Raw genomic sequence first — 16,491 nt, forward strand, 5'->3', positions numbered from 1 at the left:
TATTCTATTATTAAAAATGTTATATGATATAATAATACATAATATAATAATATAAAAATGAGAATAATTACAAGAAGAAAAATAGAAGAATATAATTATATATATAGCTTCTGTAGATCCTACATTATCATACATAATGTAGAATATACAAATAAATTATGTATATCCTATATTTTATGATAATGGTGATTTATAAGATAAAAGAAGAAAGAACATATTTAAAAAAACAAGATACAATATAAGCAATTTACTTGGCAATATCTCACAAAGATCTCTGTTCTTTTTTGTCATTTAATTTGGTTGTTTTTCTCGAGATCTTTAAGAAATTGTACTTTTCTATAATAAACATTAAAGCCTTCTCTTTCCAAATGTTTTAGATTAAAAGATTAATTTACTAATTTTATAGCTGTTTAAACAATATGTGATATAAACAAAGCACAATAATCTAATATTTAAACATTAATAATATTATAAAATGATTTTAATTTTATATTTCAATAAAATTAAATCTTGATTTCCAGATAGATAAATACATGCAATATCAAGAAAAATAAACAAACGTTTAATTGACTTTGATGTATATTATGTATTACAGGAATATAACCTATATAACTTATATACCGATGGGGACTCATGGGAACAATGTTTTCTTGTTGTCTTGTAGTTCATATTTTGCCATACCTGTCGCTAAAGTCTCATAGGCTACGAGCAAAAAGTGGTGAATAACCTTAATGTTTATATTTTATTAGAAATTTATCGATTTCAAATATGGATAGTGATAATGATTCTGATGGAGCTAATATTTTGAGTGATCTTTTATCAAACAGTGATGTAGAAGAAAATGGATCTACAAAAACTAAAACTATTAAAGAAATGGACTATAATTTTTTGGATTCTATATCTAATAATGCATGTATTGACAAAGTAGATAATAGTAAGTGCAACGCTAGTAATCCGAAGCCAAATAATACTGAAAATATTGACGAACTTTTCGGTGACAATATTGATTCTTCAGATGATGAAGACAAACGTTATTTTGAGGAACAAAAGTATTCTGAATATGGACGTAATATAAAACTTTTATTAAAGAAAGATGAAGTAAAAAAGAAAGATACTTGTACCCCATATGAAAAAGATAGTAGATCGCTTGCTGTTAAAAGTATTACATCAAACAATAATATTACAAATTTATCACCTGTGCAAAATAATGTTCATTGCGATCCTTTTTTTGGAATAAGAATTGTTAATCCACTTATATCTTTTAAACAAATGAGAGAACAAATGAACGGTAAATCAGCTATAACAGTCTCAAAAATTAAAACATGTATAATATCAGGTACATTGTCTAATGATTGGGTAATAGCTGGAGTATTAATTAACAAATCACCTACTAAAACTTCACAAAAAGGTTCATCATATAGTATATGGAAAATTACTGATTTATCTGAAAACATGGCAACAGTTTCTATTTTTTTATTTAGTGCTGCTTATAAAACATTTTGGAAAACTACTCTTGGTACTGTAATTGGTATTCTAAATCCAAATATTATGGAATCTAAGGATCAAATTGATCAAGCAACATTGTCTATTGATACTCCTCAAAAAATGTTGATCATTGGAAAATCAAAAGATATGGGAAAATGCAAGTCAACAAAGAAAAATGGAGAACCATGTACTGCTATTGTAAATATTAATCGATGTGAATTTTGTGTATATCATGTCAAACAAGAATATAAAAAATGTTCTAAACGAGCAGATTTAGGATCAAACAATAATGTTCGTGGATTTTCATCAGATCTTCCTAAAAGTAAATCTCAACAAACTTCACGATTTTTCAATAGTAATGGTATGCAACCATTTACTCCAATTCGTGCACAGGAAAGTGTCAAATTACGTACGCATGATCAAAAACGTTTAGCTCTTCTTTCTGAAGTGGATTATGATAAATCTAAATCTATTAAAAATAACACAGAAATAAAAAAAGGTATCATTTCTGTAGATTTACAATCTAATCAAAAAGCAAAAGATCATGAAAAAATAAATAAATTAAAAGTTTGGAATAGTAATAAACAATTAAAGATGGAATTAGTACCATCATCTTCACAATCCACAAGTATTGAAAATGGAAATCTTACTATTACAGAAAATAAAGAAAAGAAAATGATAAATACAGGAATATCTTTATTATCAACACCACGTTTAGGTATAGGTTGTAATAATGGTAAAATTGATTTTTCTCAACCAATTACTAAAAGACAAATTGATATTGCAAAAAGAAATGCAATTAAATGGGTTCAACAGAATGGTATAATTAAGCCCAAAAATCCAAATAAAATAAACTTGGAAAAGGCAGAAAAAAAAGGTACCAAACGTACAAGAGAAATTATTGAACACATGGAAGAAACACAAGAATCAAAAAAGTCTAATTCTTTACCAAATAATTTTAAGGAATTAATGGAAACTAAATCTATGCATGTAGATCTCATAGAAAAATCATATGAAGAAGAACAAGAAAAATATTTCAATAAATTAGAAATGACAGAAAAAATGGAAAAAAAGATGTTATCAACCTTTAAAATAGAGTGCAAAGCTGTAAGATGTTTAATATGTAAATACACTGCATTTTCAAGTTCAGATTTTTGTAAAAAACAAAAACATCCACTTCGTGTAATAAATGCTATTAAAAGATTCTTTAAATGTTCAGATTGTGGTAACAGAACAGTTAGTCTTGAAAAACTACCTCTACATAGCTGTACAAAATGTAACAGTTCAAATTGGTTACAAGCTGCAATGATGGATGAAAGAAAAACTAATATTATTACAACAAATTTATCTGTGCGTGGTGGTGAAGAAAAGTTTTTAGGATCATCATTGACAAATGCTGATTTAAATCTGTTAGTTCCAAAAACGGATTAGTAGATATAAACTTTAAAACTTATAAAAAGTATCAACAGATGTATAAAAAAAATTACAATGTATTTTTAGCATTTTTATACACATATGTATCAAGATCCGATTTTAGGAAATACATATTTTTCATATAATGACAAGATATATTCTAAATAAATATCAATGTCATCTAGGATTTTTATTTTTTCACAATTATATATACTCATTATCTACGTACTACAAAATATCATAATATCATAACCTAAATATATTAATTAAATTTAACCTCCTAGTAATTTTATTTTCGTTATCAAATTTATAAAACTTATTACAATTAAATGAATGTATCGCTAGGTTGAAAATAAATAATGCAGAAGACTAATATAGTACACTGTAACATACATAATTATTTTGTGCTTTTAATTAATCTTCTAATCGTGGTTTAACACGTTCACGCCGGCGTTCTTCTTTCGTTTTTCTCCGTAGGGCGGCGCTTATATTCTTGCTTTTCTTCATCCTGCTTTTTCAATTAATATACGTTGAATTTTCATTATTAAAATTTTCAACTATATAGCAATTTTTTCTAATTACTAAACGAATTACATTTTTGGTGGTACGCTCACTCTACAGAAGATTGAAGTGTATGGAAGACTCGAGCATGAGTCATCGATGGCACACGCCGCCCAATGGAGGACTCGACCGTGAGCCACTGGTGGTACGCGCCTGCGTGAACGTGTTAAGTCAGTAGCCAATCACGTTACAGCTACTATTTATTTATTTTTGTATAATAACATTGTCCATGTAATGTAAGATGAAAATCATGTTTAAGATTGTATTCTACTACTTGTTATAGTTTTAAATGAATTTAAATATCTACGTATAAAAAAAGTATTTTAATTTCTAAGAATTATTTATTAAATGTATAAACAAATGTTGGTAATATATCGTGTATGTGAAAATTTTTGGACAAAAATATGAATTGCTAACTTTATATCAACCTGCATTATACTTTTTCTATGATTATATCCCGCTTAGAAAAGAATAGAATACGTTTCTACAGATTATAAACAACCATTGTTCAAAAGCCACGAGGTTTTTCCTTGCGTATGCTTTTAAGGTTATGCCGCTCAATTTTGATGCATGTATAGCATTTTATAATTAATGATAAGAAATGGATGAAACATTGAGTACACCTCCTACAATTAAATTAAATTTATCAGGACAAATCTATTGTGTAGAATTTTCTCCTTACGAATGGTCCCAGCAACTGATTTGTATTGGTTTAAAAGAAGAAGTCATAATTGGTACAATCAAATTTCAGGTAAATCAACTTTTGATATAAAGTACATAAATTTAATGTATTATATGTTGTATTATAACTTCGAGAGAGTATTTTTAACTTAAATTATAATTAAAATTATAACTAAAATTATAATTCTTGATACATTAGTAGTTAAATTCTATTATATTAAATATATGTTAACACATTTATTAAATTTTATAGGATGAAGATGATACTGTGGAAGACATAGCTTATAATTTAATTAGAACCTTTCATCATGACACTAGACCAAATGCTATTGCATGGAGTCCAGAAACAACCTTAAGTGTTGTTCCTAAAATTCTTACATTTTGTGTTGCTGGTACAGATTTTAGAATACGAATGTATAATAGTAATTTAAATGATGTTAATATATATGAGGTACATTTTCTTAGAAAATAATAATTATAATAATAGTAATAGTAATAATAATAATAATAGTAGTAATAATAATAATAATAATAACAAGTCATAAGTCAGGCTTTATAAAGTAAATTATATTATTTAAGATTTTAGAAGGCCATATAGATTATATAAATTCAATTTCCTATGAACCTGAGGGTGAATTATTAGCATCAACATCTGATGATCATACTTGCAAGCTTTGGGCTGTTAAAGAAGATCAAAAGTGTATTTCAACATTTCATTTAACATCACCTGGTATGAGTGTATGCTGGCATAGTGAAGAATCTGGAAAGTTGTTAGTTGCAGAAAAAAATGGATTGATTCATATGTACAATGTTAGAAATCAACAAGCAATTATTTCACTTGATGCAGGAGTACTTCCTTTATCCTCTGCAGATTGGTGTTCTAATCCATTAAAAGTTGTATCTTTAGCAGCTGGAGAATTACTCTTATGGGATGTATCTAGACCAAGGTAAGAATTTAGTTCTACAATTTATTATCTCTGGATCATAACATTCATATTTCTTAATCATACATAATATATTAAATATATTTATGATTTTAGTCGACCACTAGAATCTGGAACACTTTATATTGAAGGTGGTTTATTAATCAAATTCTCTCCTAGTTATGAACATATTGTAGCTAGTATTGGCAGACCTGATAATCTATTAAAAGTTAGTAACTTTAAGTTAAAACAAGTCATATTACATGGGAAAGTTAAAATTGTAGGAGGTTTGTCTTGGCATTATAAATATCCATATATTTGTGCAGGTAGTGATAGAGAACTTCATTTTTGGAAAATAAAAATTAATTAAATTTCAATAAAAGTATTATTTTGATATTTATATAAATTTATATTATTATGTATTCTTTTAAGTAAAATATTGAAATGAATAAGTGAATAATATTTGTAAAATTCACACATTTACTTTTCAGACATATTTATAATATACATGCTTTAAAATCCGATTTCTATTTTTCCTTTTATCTGTTTAATGTAGTTTATGCTATACCTCATTAGATCTAACTGAAAATTTAGTTATAACGTTTTCATTAGAAAATTTTACAATTAAATCTTTAGTTTTGATAAATGTTAAAATAGAACTTGGTGTAAATACATATTCTTTTTCATTTCTTTTTATGGTTAGCTACATTTATAGATAGGTTAGAATCACTTACAATCCAATTAAAAGTCTTATGAATACATAAATGATAATAAACTACGTACTTCAAATTAATCACATCCAGTATCAGACTTTTTCTTTGTAAAAAAGTTTCATTTAATTACTATTTTTATAACCATTAAATGATATTTATTACTATAATTTCTTATCTCAGCTGCTTTGATATTCTCTGTTTTATTCCTATAAGTGACTTGATGTAATGTTTTTTTATAAGTACAAAAATATTTGCATATGAACTATATTTGATATTTATATTAGGCGTTTTTTTTTTTACCTTATTATTGATGATAGAATATGTAGAGAAATTATATATTATTATTAATTATTAAAATGTAATTATAAATTATTAAAATATAATTATTTTTTAATAAACATAATAATAAAAATAACAAATTCTTGTCGAGGTTTTGTAGTAACATTTTCAAAAAGATGCATATAGGTAATACGGGGGAAATTAACTTACCGGTCTTGCGCATAAAAGCTTTGTGATGTAAATATATACTATGCGACTAGATATACGTATATAATAGAACAAAGAACGTTTAGAAAATTATATAAATTTATTATAGCAAGAGTAAAACATATACGTATTTGTTTCTCTTTCAGTGATAAAATTTTACGTATTACTCGTTAATAATTGTTTGAGATTATACAGTAAATGGATAACACCTTTATCTAAAAACTTTATGGCGTCGTATTTATAAACATTGCTGATCAAAACAAGTGTGACATTTAAGCATTTACTGCGAATTATCCGACTAAGAAAGTCAAGAAATATTACCATATTCTAGTTAAAATGAATACGACTTTTCTATATGTTTTCACCATTTGCGCTTCAATGTTTGAGGTTACATCTCTGGTGCTTTTTCCGGATATTCAAATGATTGAAAAATTTATATCAAACAATCATCATATTTCTAATAATGAAACATACAATCCATACGTCGATCTTAATACCGTAAGTAGAAATGGCTTTTTATTTTTGTCAAGTATAAATTTGATTATTGAAGAAACAATATATAAATCGATTTATACTTGTTTATGATTGGTACGATTTATGTCGACGTTATTGACGATATTTAAGTGCATTCTTTTTTTCTCTTTTTGTAAATACTTTTTTGTTAATACATAATAAATGGTGGATACATAGTAAATGATTTATTAGTACAGAATAAAGAAGAAATTTTATCATTCATATAAAAACATACTATGAATCATATTCAAACGTTTTTTATTCGTGTGTTGATTTTTTAAAAAGATAATCTCTTGTCCTAAGTAGATGTCGCTTGTATTGTACTAAATTCAAATCTTGTTATCCAAATCGAACTCAATACATATATTTCTTTATAGAAATATACATTTTAAATTTAATATTTACTTCATTGTACAATTAATTGTCATAACATATACATTATATTTCTTATCGATGTCTTTCAGCCGCAAATTATACAAAAAGAAGGTTATTCTTCCGAAGCACATATCATATCTACGGAGGATGGCTATCTTTTGACACTTCATCGAATTCCGGGAAAATTCAAATCACATCCAGTATTGGTACAACATGGTTTATTATCAAGTTCTGCTGATTGGGTACTTTCTGGCCCAAAAAAGAGTCTTGGTATATTTTCAATTTTATATAAAAATCATTTTTATTCGTACAAAATAAAGTAACAATTTTTCATAAAATGTGTATTTATATAAAAAATTTTCTTATTTTATTTTATAGCTTTTATATTAGCTGATCATGGATATGATGTATGGCTTGGTAATTTTCGTGGTAATACTTATTCAAGAGCACATAAAAATTTATCAATAAAAGATTCAAGATTTTGGGATTTTAGGTATATCATTATATATATTTTTTTAATAGTATAATACAACAGACATATTGACATACAGACAATACAACAGGAATATTTTATATAGTGTTTTTGTATTAGTTGGCATGAAATGGGTATATATGATCTACCAGCAATGATATCATATATTACAAATCTGAAACAAAGCAACTTGACATACATTGGTCATTCTATGGGAACAACAACATTTTATGTAATGTCTACTCTGATACCAGATATTGCTAGCAGGGTTCAAATGATGTTTAGTCTTGCACCAGTTGCTTACATGGAACACATGAAAAGTCCTTTGCGTTTGTTAGCTCCTTTTGCACATGATTTAAAGGTAATTTGCTACCTTCTTAAAATTGAGAATGTACTAAGATTTTTTGATATTTCATAAACTAATAAATATTCCTTCTTTTAATTACAGTTGATTATAGATATTCTAGGTAAAGATGAATTTCTCCCACATAATAAGTTAATAGAATATTTTGCCAAATATGGTTGTGATATTAATATCTTGGAACATGAAATATGCAGTAATATATTATTTGCCCTTTTTGGATTTGATAAATCTCAATTCAATTATGTATGTAGAAATGTTTATAAATTATTAGTATTGAACAAATTAAAACACATTTATGTATCTTTCATTACGTTTTAGACATTAATACCTGTAATTTTTGGACATGAGCCAGCTGGTGCTTCAACTAAAACAATAGTGCATTATGCACAAGAAATACAATCTGGGAAGTTTCAGCAATTTGATTATGGTCCAGAACAAAATCTAAAAATTTATAATAGTGTAGAACCACCTGATTATGATACATCTAATATTTCAGTACCTATGGTATTATATTATGCCAGCAATGATTGGTGTGCTAGTGTTACAGTAAGTAATATTTAATAACATTATGAATAACTTATTATACTTATAAACATATTATATTTATATCTATTTTCTTTCTATTTTTAGGATGTCCTTAGATTGTCAAGAAAGTTAAGTAATGTTATTAATCTGTACAAGATACCTTATATACAGTTTAATCATCTGGATTTTTTGTGGGCTATAGAAGCCCCAGAGTTAGTTTATTATAAAATATTAAATACAATGAAAGATAGCTAGAGTATAAAGAATGTAAAAAAGAAATTTTTTGCATATATATTAATAGATACTCCAAAGATTTATGCTTTTATTTTTTTCTATCAAAATTTTGATGATATACTGTAATAATCAACTTACTAATATTATTGAAAATATTAGAAAATATGCAGAATTAATATAATAATATAAAAATTAAAGTAAATATTAAATATGCATAGACAGTCTATATTACTAATCGATAATATACATGTTTATATGTAAAGATTTTAAATTTTCATTTGAACCTAATTGAAAAAAATATAACTAATCGAATAGAAAAATATATATCGATCGATCTTCAATGTTTCGATCGATGTCTCTCCTTTTTTCTAAGAGAGGTAGTAAACATTTCGTAACAATGAAACTAATGAAATTTTATTTACGTTTTATTAGATATGTATAGAATGCAAATATTGGCAAATTCTATTTTTTTATTTATTCATATACGCTAATATTTCTATCAGGAAGTTCACTCTTCATTGTAGCGATTAGAGTGTTTTATGATATTACTATAACAAATGACATGTTCAATAAAATATTTCTTCTATTGTTTGATCATCTAAGTGATCTTTTCAGCTGATCTTTTTATTTTTATTTTTCAAACATTCAAGTGGAATGAAATATGTTTATCTTGCTCTGATTCTATCTATATTTTTTTTTTCATCTGTTTCAAAATATCCGATTACATAGTTTCGATAATTCAAAATAATTCAAAATTTTCTTTGTTTTTTAGAATTCACAGGATTATCGTAAAAAATTTAAGTACATATGAATATTATGGAATCGAATAAAGGCTTTAGATAATAACAATAAACTGTTCAACGTGATACTATAACTATATTGTAAAAATAAATGTGTGAAGTTTAAGATAGTAGATATCGAAATGTAACACCTGCTACGGATTATAATTGTTTTGATTTCACTGATTATATATTAGTATGATTCACAAATCGCTTCTTTATCTCAATAATCGTGTTTGATTTTAAAAGTCACGACTATTGATAATATTCTCTCCGATTTGTCTAACACGAATCTCTTCGAAATCAGATTTTAGAAAATGTTGTTAATATTTCTTTTAATGTTATATAGTTTAATAGTTAGCAAAATAGTTATACAAATGTATTTTATCTCATGTTGATGCGAGAATAGGATAGTATCTTAATGCGGATTATAATCTAAGTCTCCTCTACATTTCGTATATGATTTTTGATCCGTCGAATATTTATTTTCGAAAAAAAGAATATTTTGTAATATTAATCTCCAACCTTACATTTTAATAGATTTAAAATCAAAGCTATACGATATTGTGAATCTGAAACGTCTACAGTTGGTATAAGTATATTACAATACATAATATGGTAAAAAGAAACGTCATTATATCGTATGACAGCTTTTACTTTATTGGAAATAAAATCTTCTAATTTGATAATGTAGTAATAATCGCACGATAAATAATAAATTTTAGAAGTATCTTGTAATTATATGTATAAAATAAAGATTATTAATTATAGATACTTATTAATTATAAATTATTAATTATAGATGCCCTATACAAATAAAAAATTTACAATTAAAGCACAAAATAAATATACAAAATTTAAAATACAAAATAAATAAATTTAATTTTATACTTGAAATTATACTTTACAGAAATATCAACTAATTTAATAAATATTTTTTATGCGAACTAATTTAACAAGATTCAATATATTGATTATTAGTTTTGATTTATAAATATTGTTTTTACTCTCTTTTTGCTTAAATTATAATTTATTAAAAAACACAAAATATTTCTATGAAATTTATTGCAGCGAAAATTACTATTTTTTTTTTTAATAATATTATAACTAGATTTAAAGATCTTTAAAAAGAGTTTTTGATAACGATAGTAAGGGCTTAATATATTTTTCCTTGTATAGAGTTTCCCTCTCTTTGTCTTTCTTTGACTGAATATGACTTCATATCTATAAATATTCTTAATGGAGATTAATACGACAGTAATATATTTGTCACGGGTGGTGTAACAGCTTCGAACGAGCAAAAACAAAGAATATATTGATATTTCTTGATTGATTTATATGAAGAAAAAAGTAAGCAATATATTGTTATCAAGATGAGGAAGATTTTTGTATATTTTTTCAACATCTACACTCTTGTCAAGATGATCGTATGCTTGGAGATGGTTTCTATAAACGACGAACAAATGGAGAAATATATGTTCGATAATTACATTCAGTTTAATACAGAATTGAATCCGGATATCAATCTTAGTACGGTAAGTCTATTGAAATTAATAACATTTCGTGATCTCTATATTTTTTGATTGTTGTTTTTAATAATTTTTTATTTTTACTACTTGTAAATTTAATTCTTACTTATAATAAGCGAGTAAATGATAAATGATTTATAAGTTAATGATCTAGATGTAGAAGTGAATTTAATCATCTTATTTATTAAATAAAATAAGAATACATTTTAAATCATTCATTTGCAGTAATAGATCGTTATAATAGCTACAGTTTGTTTGTATTGTACTAGATCTTAATTGTAGGATATTTAATAAATTATCTAGTTTCTTTTTTCAAAAAAAAAAAAAACATTAAGAGTTATTCGATAAGAAGACATTCGACGAAATTATAAATAATCACTATAATATTGATTATATTTATAATCTAAACTCTTTGCTGATTATTTCAGGACAAGTTGATAAAGAAATACGGTTATTCTTCTGAAACACATGTTGTAATAACTGAAGATGGTTATCTTTTGACGCTTCATCGAATTTCGGGAAAATCCGGATCACATCCTATATTAATACAACATGGCTTATTAACAAGTTCTGCTGATTGGGTTATTGCTGGCCCAAAGAAGGGTCTTGGTATATATATAATTTTATTTTTCTTTGGATTATAAACATTTAAAGATCGAATTATAACTTCTGTTAAATTTTGTTGAATAATTATTTACATGTCATTTTTACTTTATTGTATAGCCTATTTATTAGCCGATGAGGGGTATGATGTATGGCTTGGTAATTTTCGCGGTAATACGTATTCAAGAGCACACAAAAGTTTATCGACGAAAGATCCGAGATTTTGGAATTTTAGGTATTTTTTTGAAACAATACTTTCCTGTTAAAGAATTCTCATTTTGCGTAAATATTTCATAGAATATTTTTGTAAGTTAGTTGGCATGAAATGGGTATATATGACCTACCAGCAATGATATCACATATTACAAATCTAAAACAAAGTAATTTGACATACATTGGTCATTCTATGGGAACAACAGCACTTTACGTAATGTCAATTATGAGACAAGACATTGCTAATAAAGTCCAAATGGCGTTTAGTCTTGGGCCAGCTATTTACGTGACTCATATGAAAAGTCCTATTCGATTTTTAGCGCCTTTTTCTCGTAATTTGCAGGTAATATCTATTAATTTTGTTACATTCATAATTTATTGAGAAATATATTTTACGAAAATAAAATTTTTTTTTGTTTTCTTTGTAGTTTCTCGCACGTTTCCTAGGCCAAAATGAGTTTCTTCCACATAGTAATTTAATAAACTTTCTTGCTAAATTTGGTTGCGATCTGACTTCTTTGGGAACTTCGATATGTAGTAACATAATTTTTTTAATTGCTGGATTTGATAAACCTCAAATGAACACTGTTAGTTATTTTTATTATTAAATAAATTGAAAAATATTTTGCTAATATAAATATTTGGTTCATTTTTAGACGTTATTACCTGTAATTTTGGGTCATGCGCCAGCTGGATCTTCAACTAAAGCAGTGATACATTATATGCAAGAAGTAAATTCTGGAAAGTTTCGACAATTTGATTACGGCCTGCTGAAAAATTTAAAAATTTATAATAGTATTGAACCACCTGATTATAATATATCTAAAATTTCAGTACCTATCGCAATATATTATGCCGAAAACGATTTGCTTGTTGATGTTGTGGTACGTAATATTTCATTACAATAGATTTTCATTAATGTATTGTTTTTATAATAACTTTTTAACGTTTTTAGGATGTTTTTCAGTTATCAATGGAATTAAAAAACGTCGTTGATATGTACAAAATACCATATAAAAATTTTAATCATTTGGACTTCATGTGGGCTATAGAAGCCCCGAAATTAGTTTATAGTAGAATATTAAAAACATTAAAAGCTAGAGTATAAATATTGATAAAATTTATAGCATTGATAGATATATACAAATTTTCCTTTTTTTTCAATATCTTTTTTTCAATAACTTATTTCAATATTTTTCATAACATAATTTTATCGTAAACATGATAACGTTGATAATCAATGATAAATTGTCTCTGTCTCTGGGTATTATTTATTTTATTTCGCTTTTCTATTTCCCTACCATATAACATAATATAATATAATAAAGAAAATGATTCAATTAGTGATAAAATAATAAAAATATATCTCTATTATTATAGAGATAGCAAAAAATAGTAGTCTTTCTTCTAGCAACGTATAAGATGCCGCTATTTTTTTGAATATAAAGATAAACTTGACAAAAAATAGCAATATTATTTAATATTTTAATCTTACCTTTTAAACGTTTACGTAAACGCTTGGCATGTGTATCTTTAATATAAAAATTATAAAATTATAAATTAGAAAGAAGATCTTCTGACGTGTATAAAATTTAAGACAGAGCACGTTTGTTAAACGATACCAACATTTTTCGTGGTAGAACTCGAGTATGGGCACGTCTGTGTTCATTGTTCTCTTCTTGTCAATATTATATTACATGGTACGTGTCTGATATTTGATGATAATCCGTAATATACGCCATAATTTTATAATTTATTATGATTAGGATTTGATAATTGTAAAGAATACATTTTTTTTTTCTGTGAAGCATTACGATGACGCATTTATAAAAGTTCTGGTTCTGTATAAATGTAATAGTTGAGCATTTGTCGTGCGAAATGTTAGTCGTACGGTAGTAAAAGATCTTTCGACGGTTTTATAAAACTTTTATGTGTTAAAACGAAATAAGAAACACTATAGAAGATATTTTAGCAAAATGAGAATAATCTTTTTACATTTTCTCTTTATTCACATTTTTGTTAATTCGACCGCATTTAAGAAGAATAATATACTACAAAATTTCAATATGTTTAACAAGATTTTATCTAACGATCGTTATGCAACTAATGGAAAATATAATCCGGACATTGATCTCAACACTGTAAGTGTAAATTTTGTTTTTGTTTCTGCCAATCATTTTCTATTTTTATTTTTCCTTGTAGTAACATAGTTTTTACAGTAGTTCCTAGAATAATTTTCTTAATATAGTTCTTTTATTCTTGAAATATTCCTTAAGTAATCGGCGAAGATAAAAGCCGATTTTATCGTTTACATAATAGCTTAACATCGCCTCTTATTTTTTTATAGATTTATTTTTTTCTAATCATGACCCTTATATTAATGAGATATTTATTATTTTCTTATATTAAATTTAAATCTTCTAGATTAATTCTTTGATTCCACAGAAATATGTATTTTTTTATCTAAATCCTTATAATATTTAGTCTAACATTTAAGTTAATTTTTTTAGGGGCACATAATACGAAGATATGGTTATCCTTCTGAGGCACATTATATATCGACAGAGGATGGTTATTTTTTGACGCTACATCGAATTCCGGGCAAATCTAAATCATCCCCCGTTTTGTTGCAACACGGTTTATTTTGTAGTTCTGCTCATTGGGTATTCACCGGTCCAAAGAATTCTCTTGGTATACCTTTATATATGTATCATGTGTTTTATTTTTATATTATTAAATCTTTATTTTTCATTTTTCAGTATTATACGTATATAAATAGCTACAAATTATGATAATCTATTATATTAATATTTTTACTATACTGATTCCATAATCATCGTGAAAAGTGTTTTGATAGAAGTGAAATTTTTTAATTTTGTTTGTAAAGTTCTACATGAATTATGATATTTTCCAAAGCTGTGTTTGATTTAAAAGATTGTTCTCATTTTATTATAAATAATAACAAATTGAAGATTAACGAAAAATCTTAAAATTTTACTGAACTTTTATGAAACATTCATTTCGATGAATATGAAGATGTGTTGTTCGTAATTTTAAGTGAGTTGTCTGATTAGTTTCGACATGAAGTCTATTTTGTAATTAATTTATATAATATAATAGGTCATAAATAGGTATTTATTATTTCAACATTCTTCGATGTAAATGGTGTATACACGCAAGAAGCTGTTATAGTTCATCGAAGAATTGTTCTCATTTATTTAAAACATATGCGTTTTGTTTTAGCTTTTGTATTAGCTGATCATGGGTATGACGTATGGCTTGGTAATTATCGCGGTAACATTTATTCAAAAGCACACAAGTATTTGTCAACGTCAGATTCTAAATTTTGGGAATTTAGGTATATATTTACTTTTATGCTTTACTATCGAAAGATATCGTGCATTTTATTGATTTCTACATATTTAATGAAAATAATATTTTTCTTTTTAAATTTTAGATTTATACATTGTATTTTGTATAATTTTTTATTTCAGTGTTCACGAACATGGTATATATGATATACCAGCAATGATATCATACATTACAAGATTAACAAAAAATAATGTAACTTATATTGGTCATTCTATGGGATCAACAGGATTTTATATAATGTCCATTCTAAGACCAAACATTGCTAGTAGAGTTCAGTTAATGTTTAGTCTTGCTCCAGTTGCTTACATGAATCATTTAAATAGTCCTATAAATATTATAACTCCTATTACATCTAATTTGTCGGTACACAGTATTAATTTTTATCTATTTGAAATATATTGATGTATATAAATATATATATATATATATATATTTATATATATTTTACAAAAATTAAATGTTTCTACAGATGATGTTACATTACTTCGGTGAAGGTGAGGTATTTCCATTAAACAATGCAGTAATGTTTCTTTCAAGATATTTTTGCAATAGTGGTGCAATAGCACATAAAGTGTGCAGTATAGTATTAAACATGCTTAGTGGATTCGATAAATCTCAATTTAACGATGTAAGTTGTAACAGTATTTATTTCGTTAAACATATGTAGAAACATACCTTTTACTTTATTTTAGACATTACTACCTGTAATTTTTGGTCATACCCCTGCTGGTACGTCGTACAAGGTAATAAATCATTATAATCAAGAGATATTTTCTGGAAAATTTCGACAATACGATTACGGATCGGAGCAAAATCTAAAAGTTTATAATAGCACAGAACCACCTGATTATGACACATCTAAAATTTCGGTACCTATGGTATTATATTACGCCGAAAATGATTTTTTGTCGGATGTTACGGTAGGTAATTTGTATTTAGATGTGATAAAAAAACGTTTCTTTATTGTTCATTTTATTTTTTTGTCTAGGATGTTCTTAAATTATCGAAGGAATTGAAATACCTCGTGGATAATTATAAGATACCATTTAAAAAATTTACTCATTTGGATTTTCTGTTTGCACCCCAAGCACCACAATTATTTCATAAAAGATTACTTCAGACAATGAAAAAGTTTGTAACGTAAAGTTTCCGATTGATATTAAATTTTTGCAGGTTTAAATAATTACAATGTTTTTGTGTCAATATCTATTGGATATGTTAATAAAGTCAATCTTACGATGCTCTCACGT

The 16,491-nt window shown here is 25.8% G+C and overlaps 4 protein-coding genes across 4 annotated transcripts; all 4 read left to right on the forward strand.

Moving 5' to 3' along the window:
- The first annotated feature begins 559 nt into the window (after positions 1-559).
- LOC122628474 (protein MCM10 homolog) lies at positions 560-3,038 on the forward strand. Its single transcript, XM_043810826.1, has one exon. It carries the CDS (start codon positions 769-771, stop codon positions 2,914-2,916), a length of 2,148 nt encoding a protein of 715 aa, XP_043666761.1. The 5' UTR covers positions 560-768; the 3' UTR covers positions 2,917-3,038.
- A 470-nt stretch (positions 3,039-3,508) lies between these two features.
- Positions 3,509-5,527, forward strand: LOC122628612 (nucleoporin Nup37). The gene is made up of 4 exons (XM_043811052.1): positions 3,509-4,210; positions 4,394-4,591; positions 4,720-5,087; positions 5,181-5,527. The coding sequence occupies exons 1-4, from the start codon at positions 4,061-4,063 to the stop codon at positions 5,431-5,433; spliced, it is 969 nt and encodes a 322-aa protein (XP_043666987.1). The 5' UTR covers positions 3,509-4,060; the 3' UTR covers positions 5,434-5,527.
- Positions 5,528-6,298: 771 nt separating this feature from the next.
- On the forward strand, positions 6,299-13,033 carry LOC122628576. The gene is made up of 14 exons (XM_043810991.1): positions 6,299-6,760; positions 7,240-7,420; positions 7,529-7,643; positions 7,743-7,983; positions 8,071-8,229; positions 8,305-8,532; positions 8,617-8,763; positions 10,844-11,059; positions 11,482-11,662; positions 11,777-11,891; positions 11,972-12,212; positions 12,298-12,456; positions 12,526-12,753; positions 12,825-13,033. The coding sequence occupies exons 1-14, from the start codon at positions 6,599-6,601 to the stop codon at positions 12,975-12,977; spliced, it is 2,526 nt and encodes an 841-aa protein (XP_043666926.1). The 5' UTR covers positions 6,299-6,598; the 3' UTR covers positions 12,978-13,033.
- A 5-nt stretch (positions 13,034-13,038) lies between these two features.
- LOC122628505 (lipase 3-like) lies at positions 13,039-16,473 on the forward strand. Its single transcript, XM_043810876.1, has 7 exons — positions 13,039-14,010; positions 14,380-14,560; positions 15,113-15,227; positions 15,364-15,604; positions 15,711-15,869; positions 15,934-16,161; positions 16,230-16,473. The coding sequence occupies exons 1-7, from the start codon at positions 13,846-13,848 to the stop codon at positions 16,383-16,385; spliced, it is 1,245 nt and encodes a 414-aa protein (XP_043666811.1). The 5' UTR covers positions 13,039-13,845; the 3' UTR covers positions 16,386-16,473.
- Positions 16,474-16,491: the final 18 nt, after the last annotated feature.

The sequence above is a fragment of the Vespula pensylvanica genome, chromosome 4 (genome assembly GCF_014466175.1).
Source record: "Vespula pensylvanica isolate Volc-1 chromosome 4, ASM1446617v1, whole genome shotgun sequence".
Taxonomy (NCBI): domain Eukaryota; kingdom Metazoa; phylum Arthropoda; class Insecta; order Hymenoptera; family Vespidae; genus Vespula; species Vespula pensylvanica.

Bases quoted from the DNA above. Each gene is read 5' to 3' on its own strand.
- LOC122628474 (XM_043810826.1), top strand. From the start codon at position 769: ATGGATAGTGATAATGATTCTGATGGAGCTAATATTTTGAGTGATCTT.
- LOC122628612 (XM_043811052.1), top strand. From the start codon at position 4,061: ATGGATGAAACATTGAGTACACCTCCTACAATTAAATTAAATTTATCA. The intron at 4,211-4,393 runs GTAAATCAACTT...TAAATTTTATAG, and splicing joins TTGGTACAATCAAATTTCAG to GATGAAGATGATACTGTGGA. The intron at 4,592-4,719 runs GTACATTTTCTT...ATATTATTTAAG, and splicing joins ATGATGTTAATATATATGAG to ATTTTAGAAGGCCATATAGA.
- LOC122628576 (XM_043810991.1), top strand. From the start codon at position 6,599: ATGAATACGACTTTTCTATATGTTTTCACCATTTGCGCTTCAATGTTT. The intron at 7,421-7,528 runs GTATATTTTCAA...TTTATTTTATAG, and splicing joins TGGCCCAAAAAAGAGTCTTG to CTTTTATATTAGCTGATCAT. The intron at 8,230-8,304 runs GTATGTAGAAAT...ATTACGTTTTAG, and splicing joins ATAAATCTCAATTCAATTAT to ACATTAATACCTGTAATTTT.
- LOC122628505 (XM_043810876.1), top strand. From the start codon at position 13,846: ATGAGAATAATCTTTTTACATTTTCTCTTTATTCACATTTTTGTTAAT. The intron at 15,228-15,363 runs GTATATATTTAC...TTTTTATTTCAG, and splicing joins TCTAAATTTTGGGAATTTAG to TGTTCACGAACATGGTATAT. The intron at 15,870-15,933 runs GTAAGTTGTAAC...ACTTTATTTTAG, and splicing joins ATAAATCTCAATTTAACGAT to ACATTACTACCTGTAATTTT.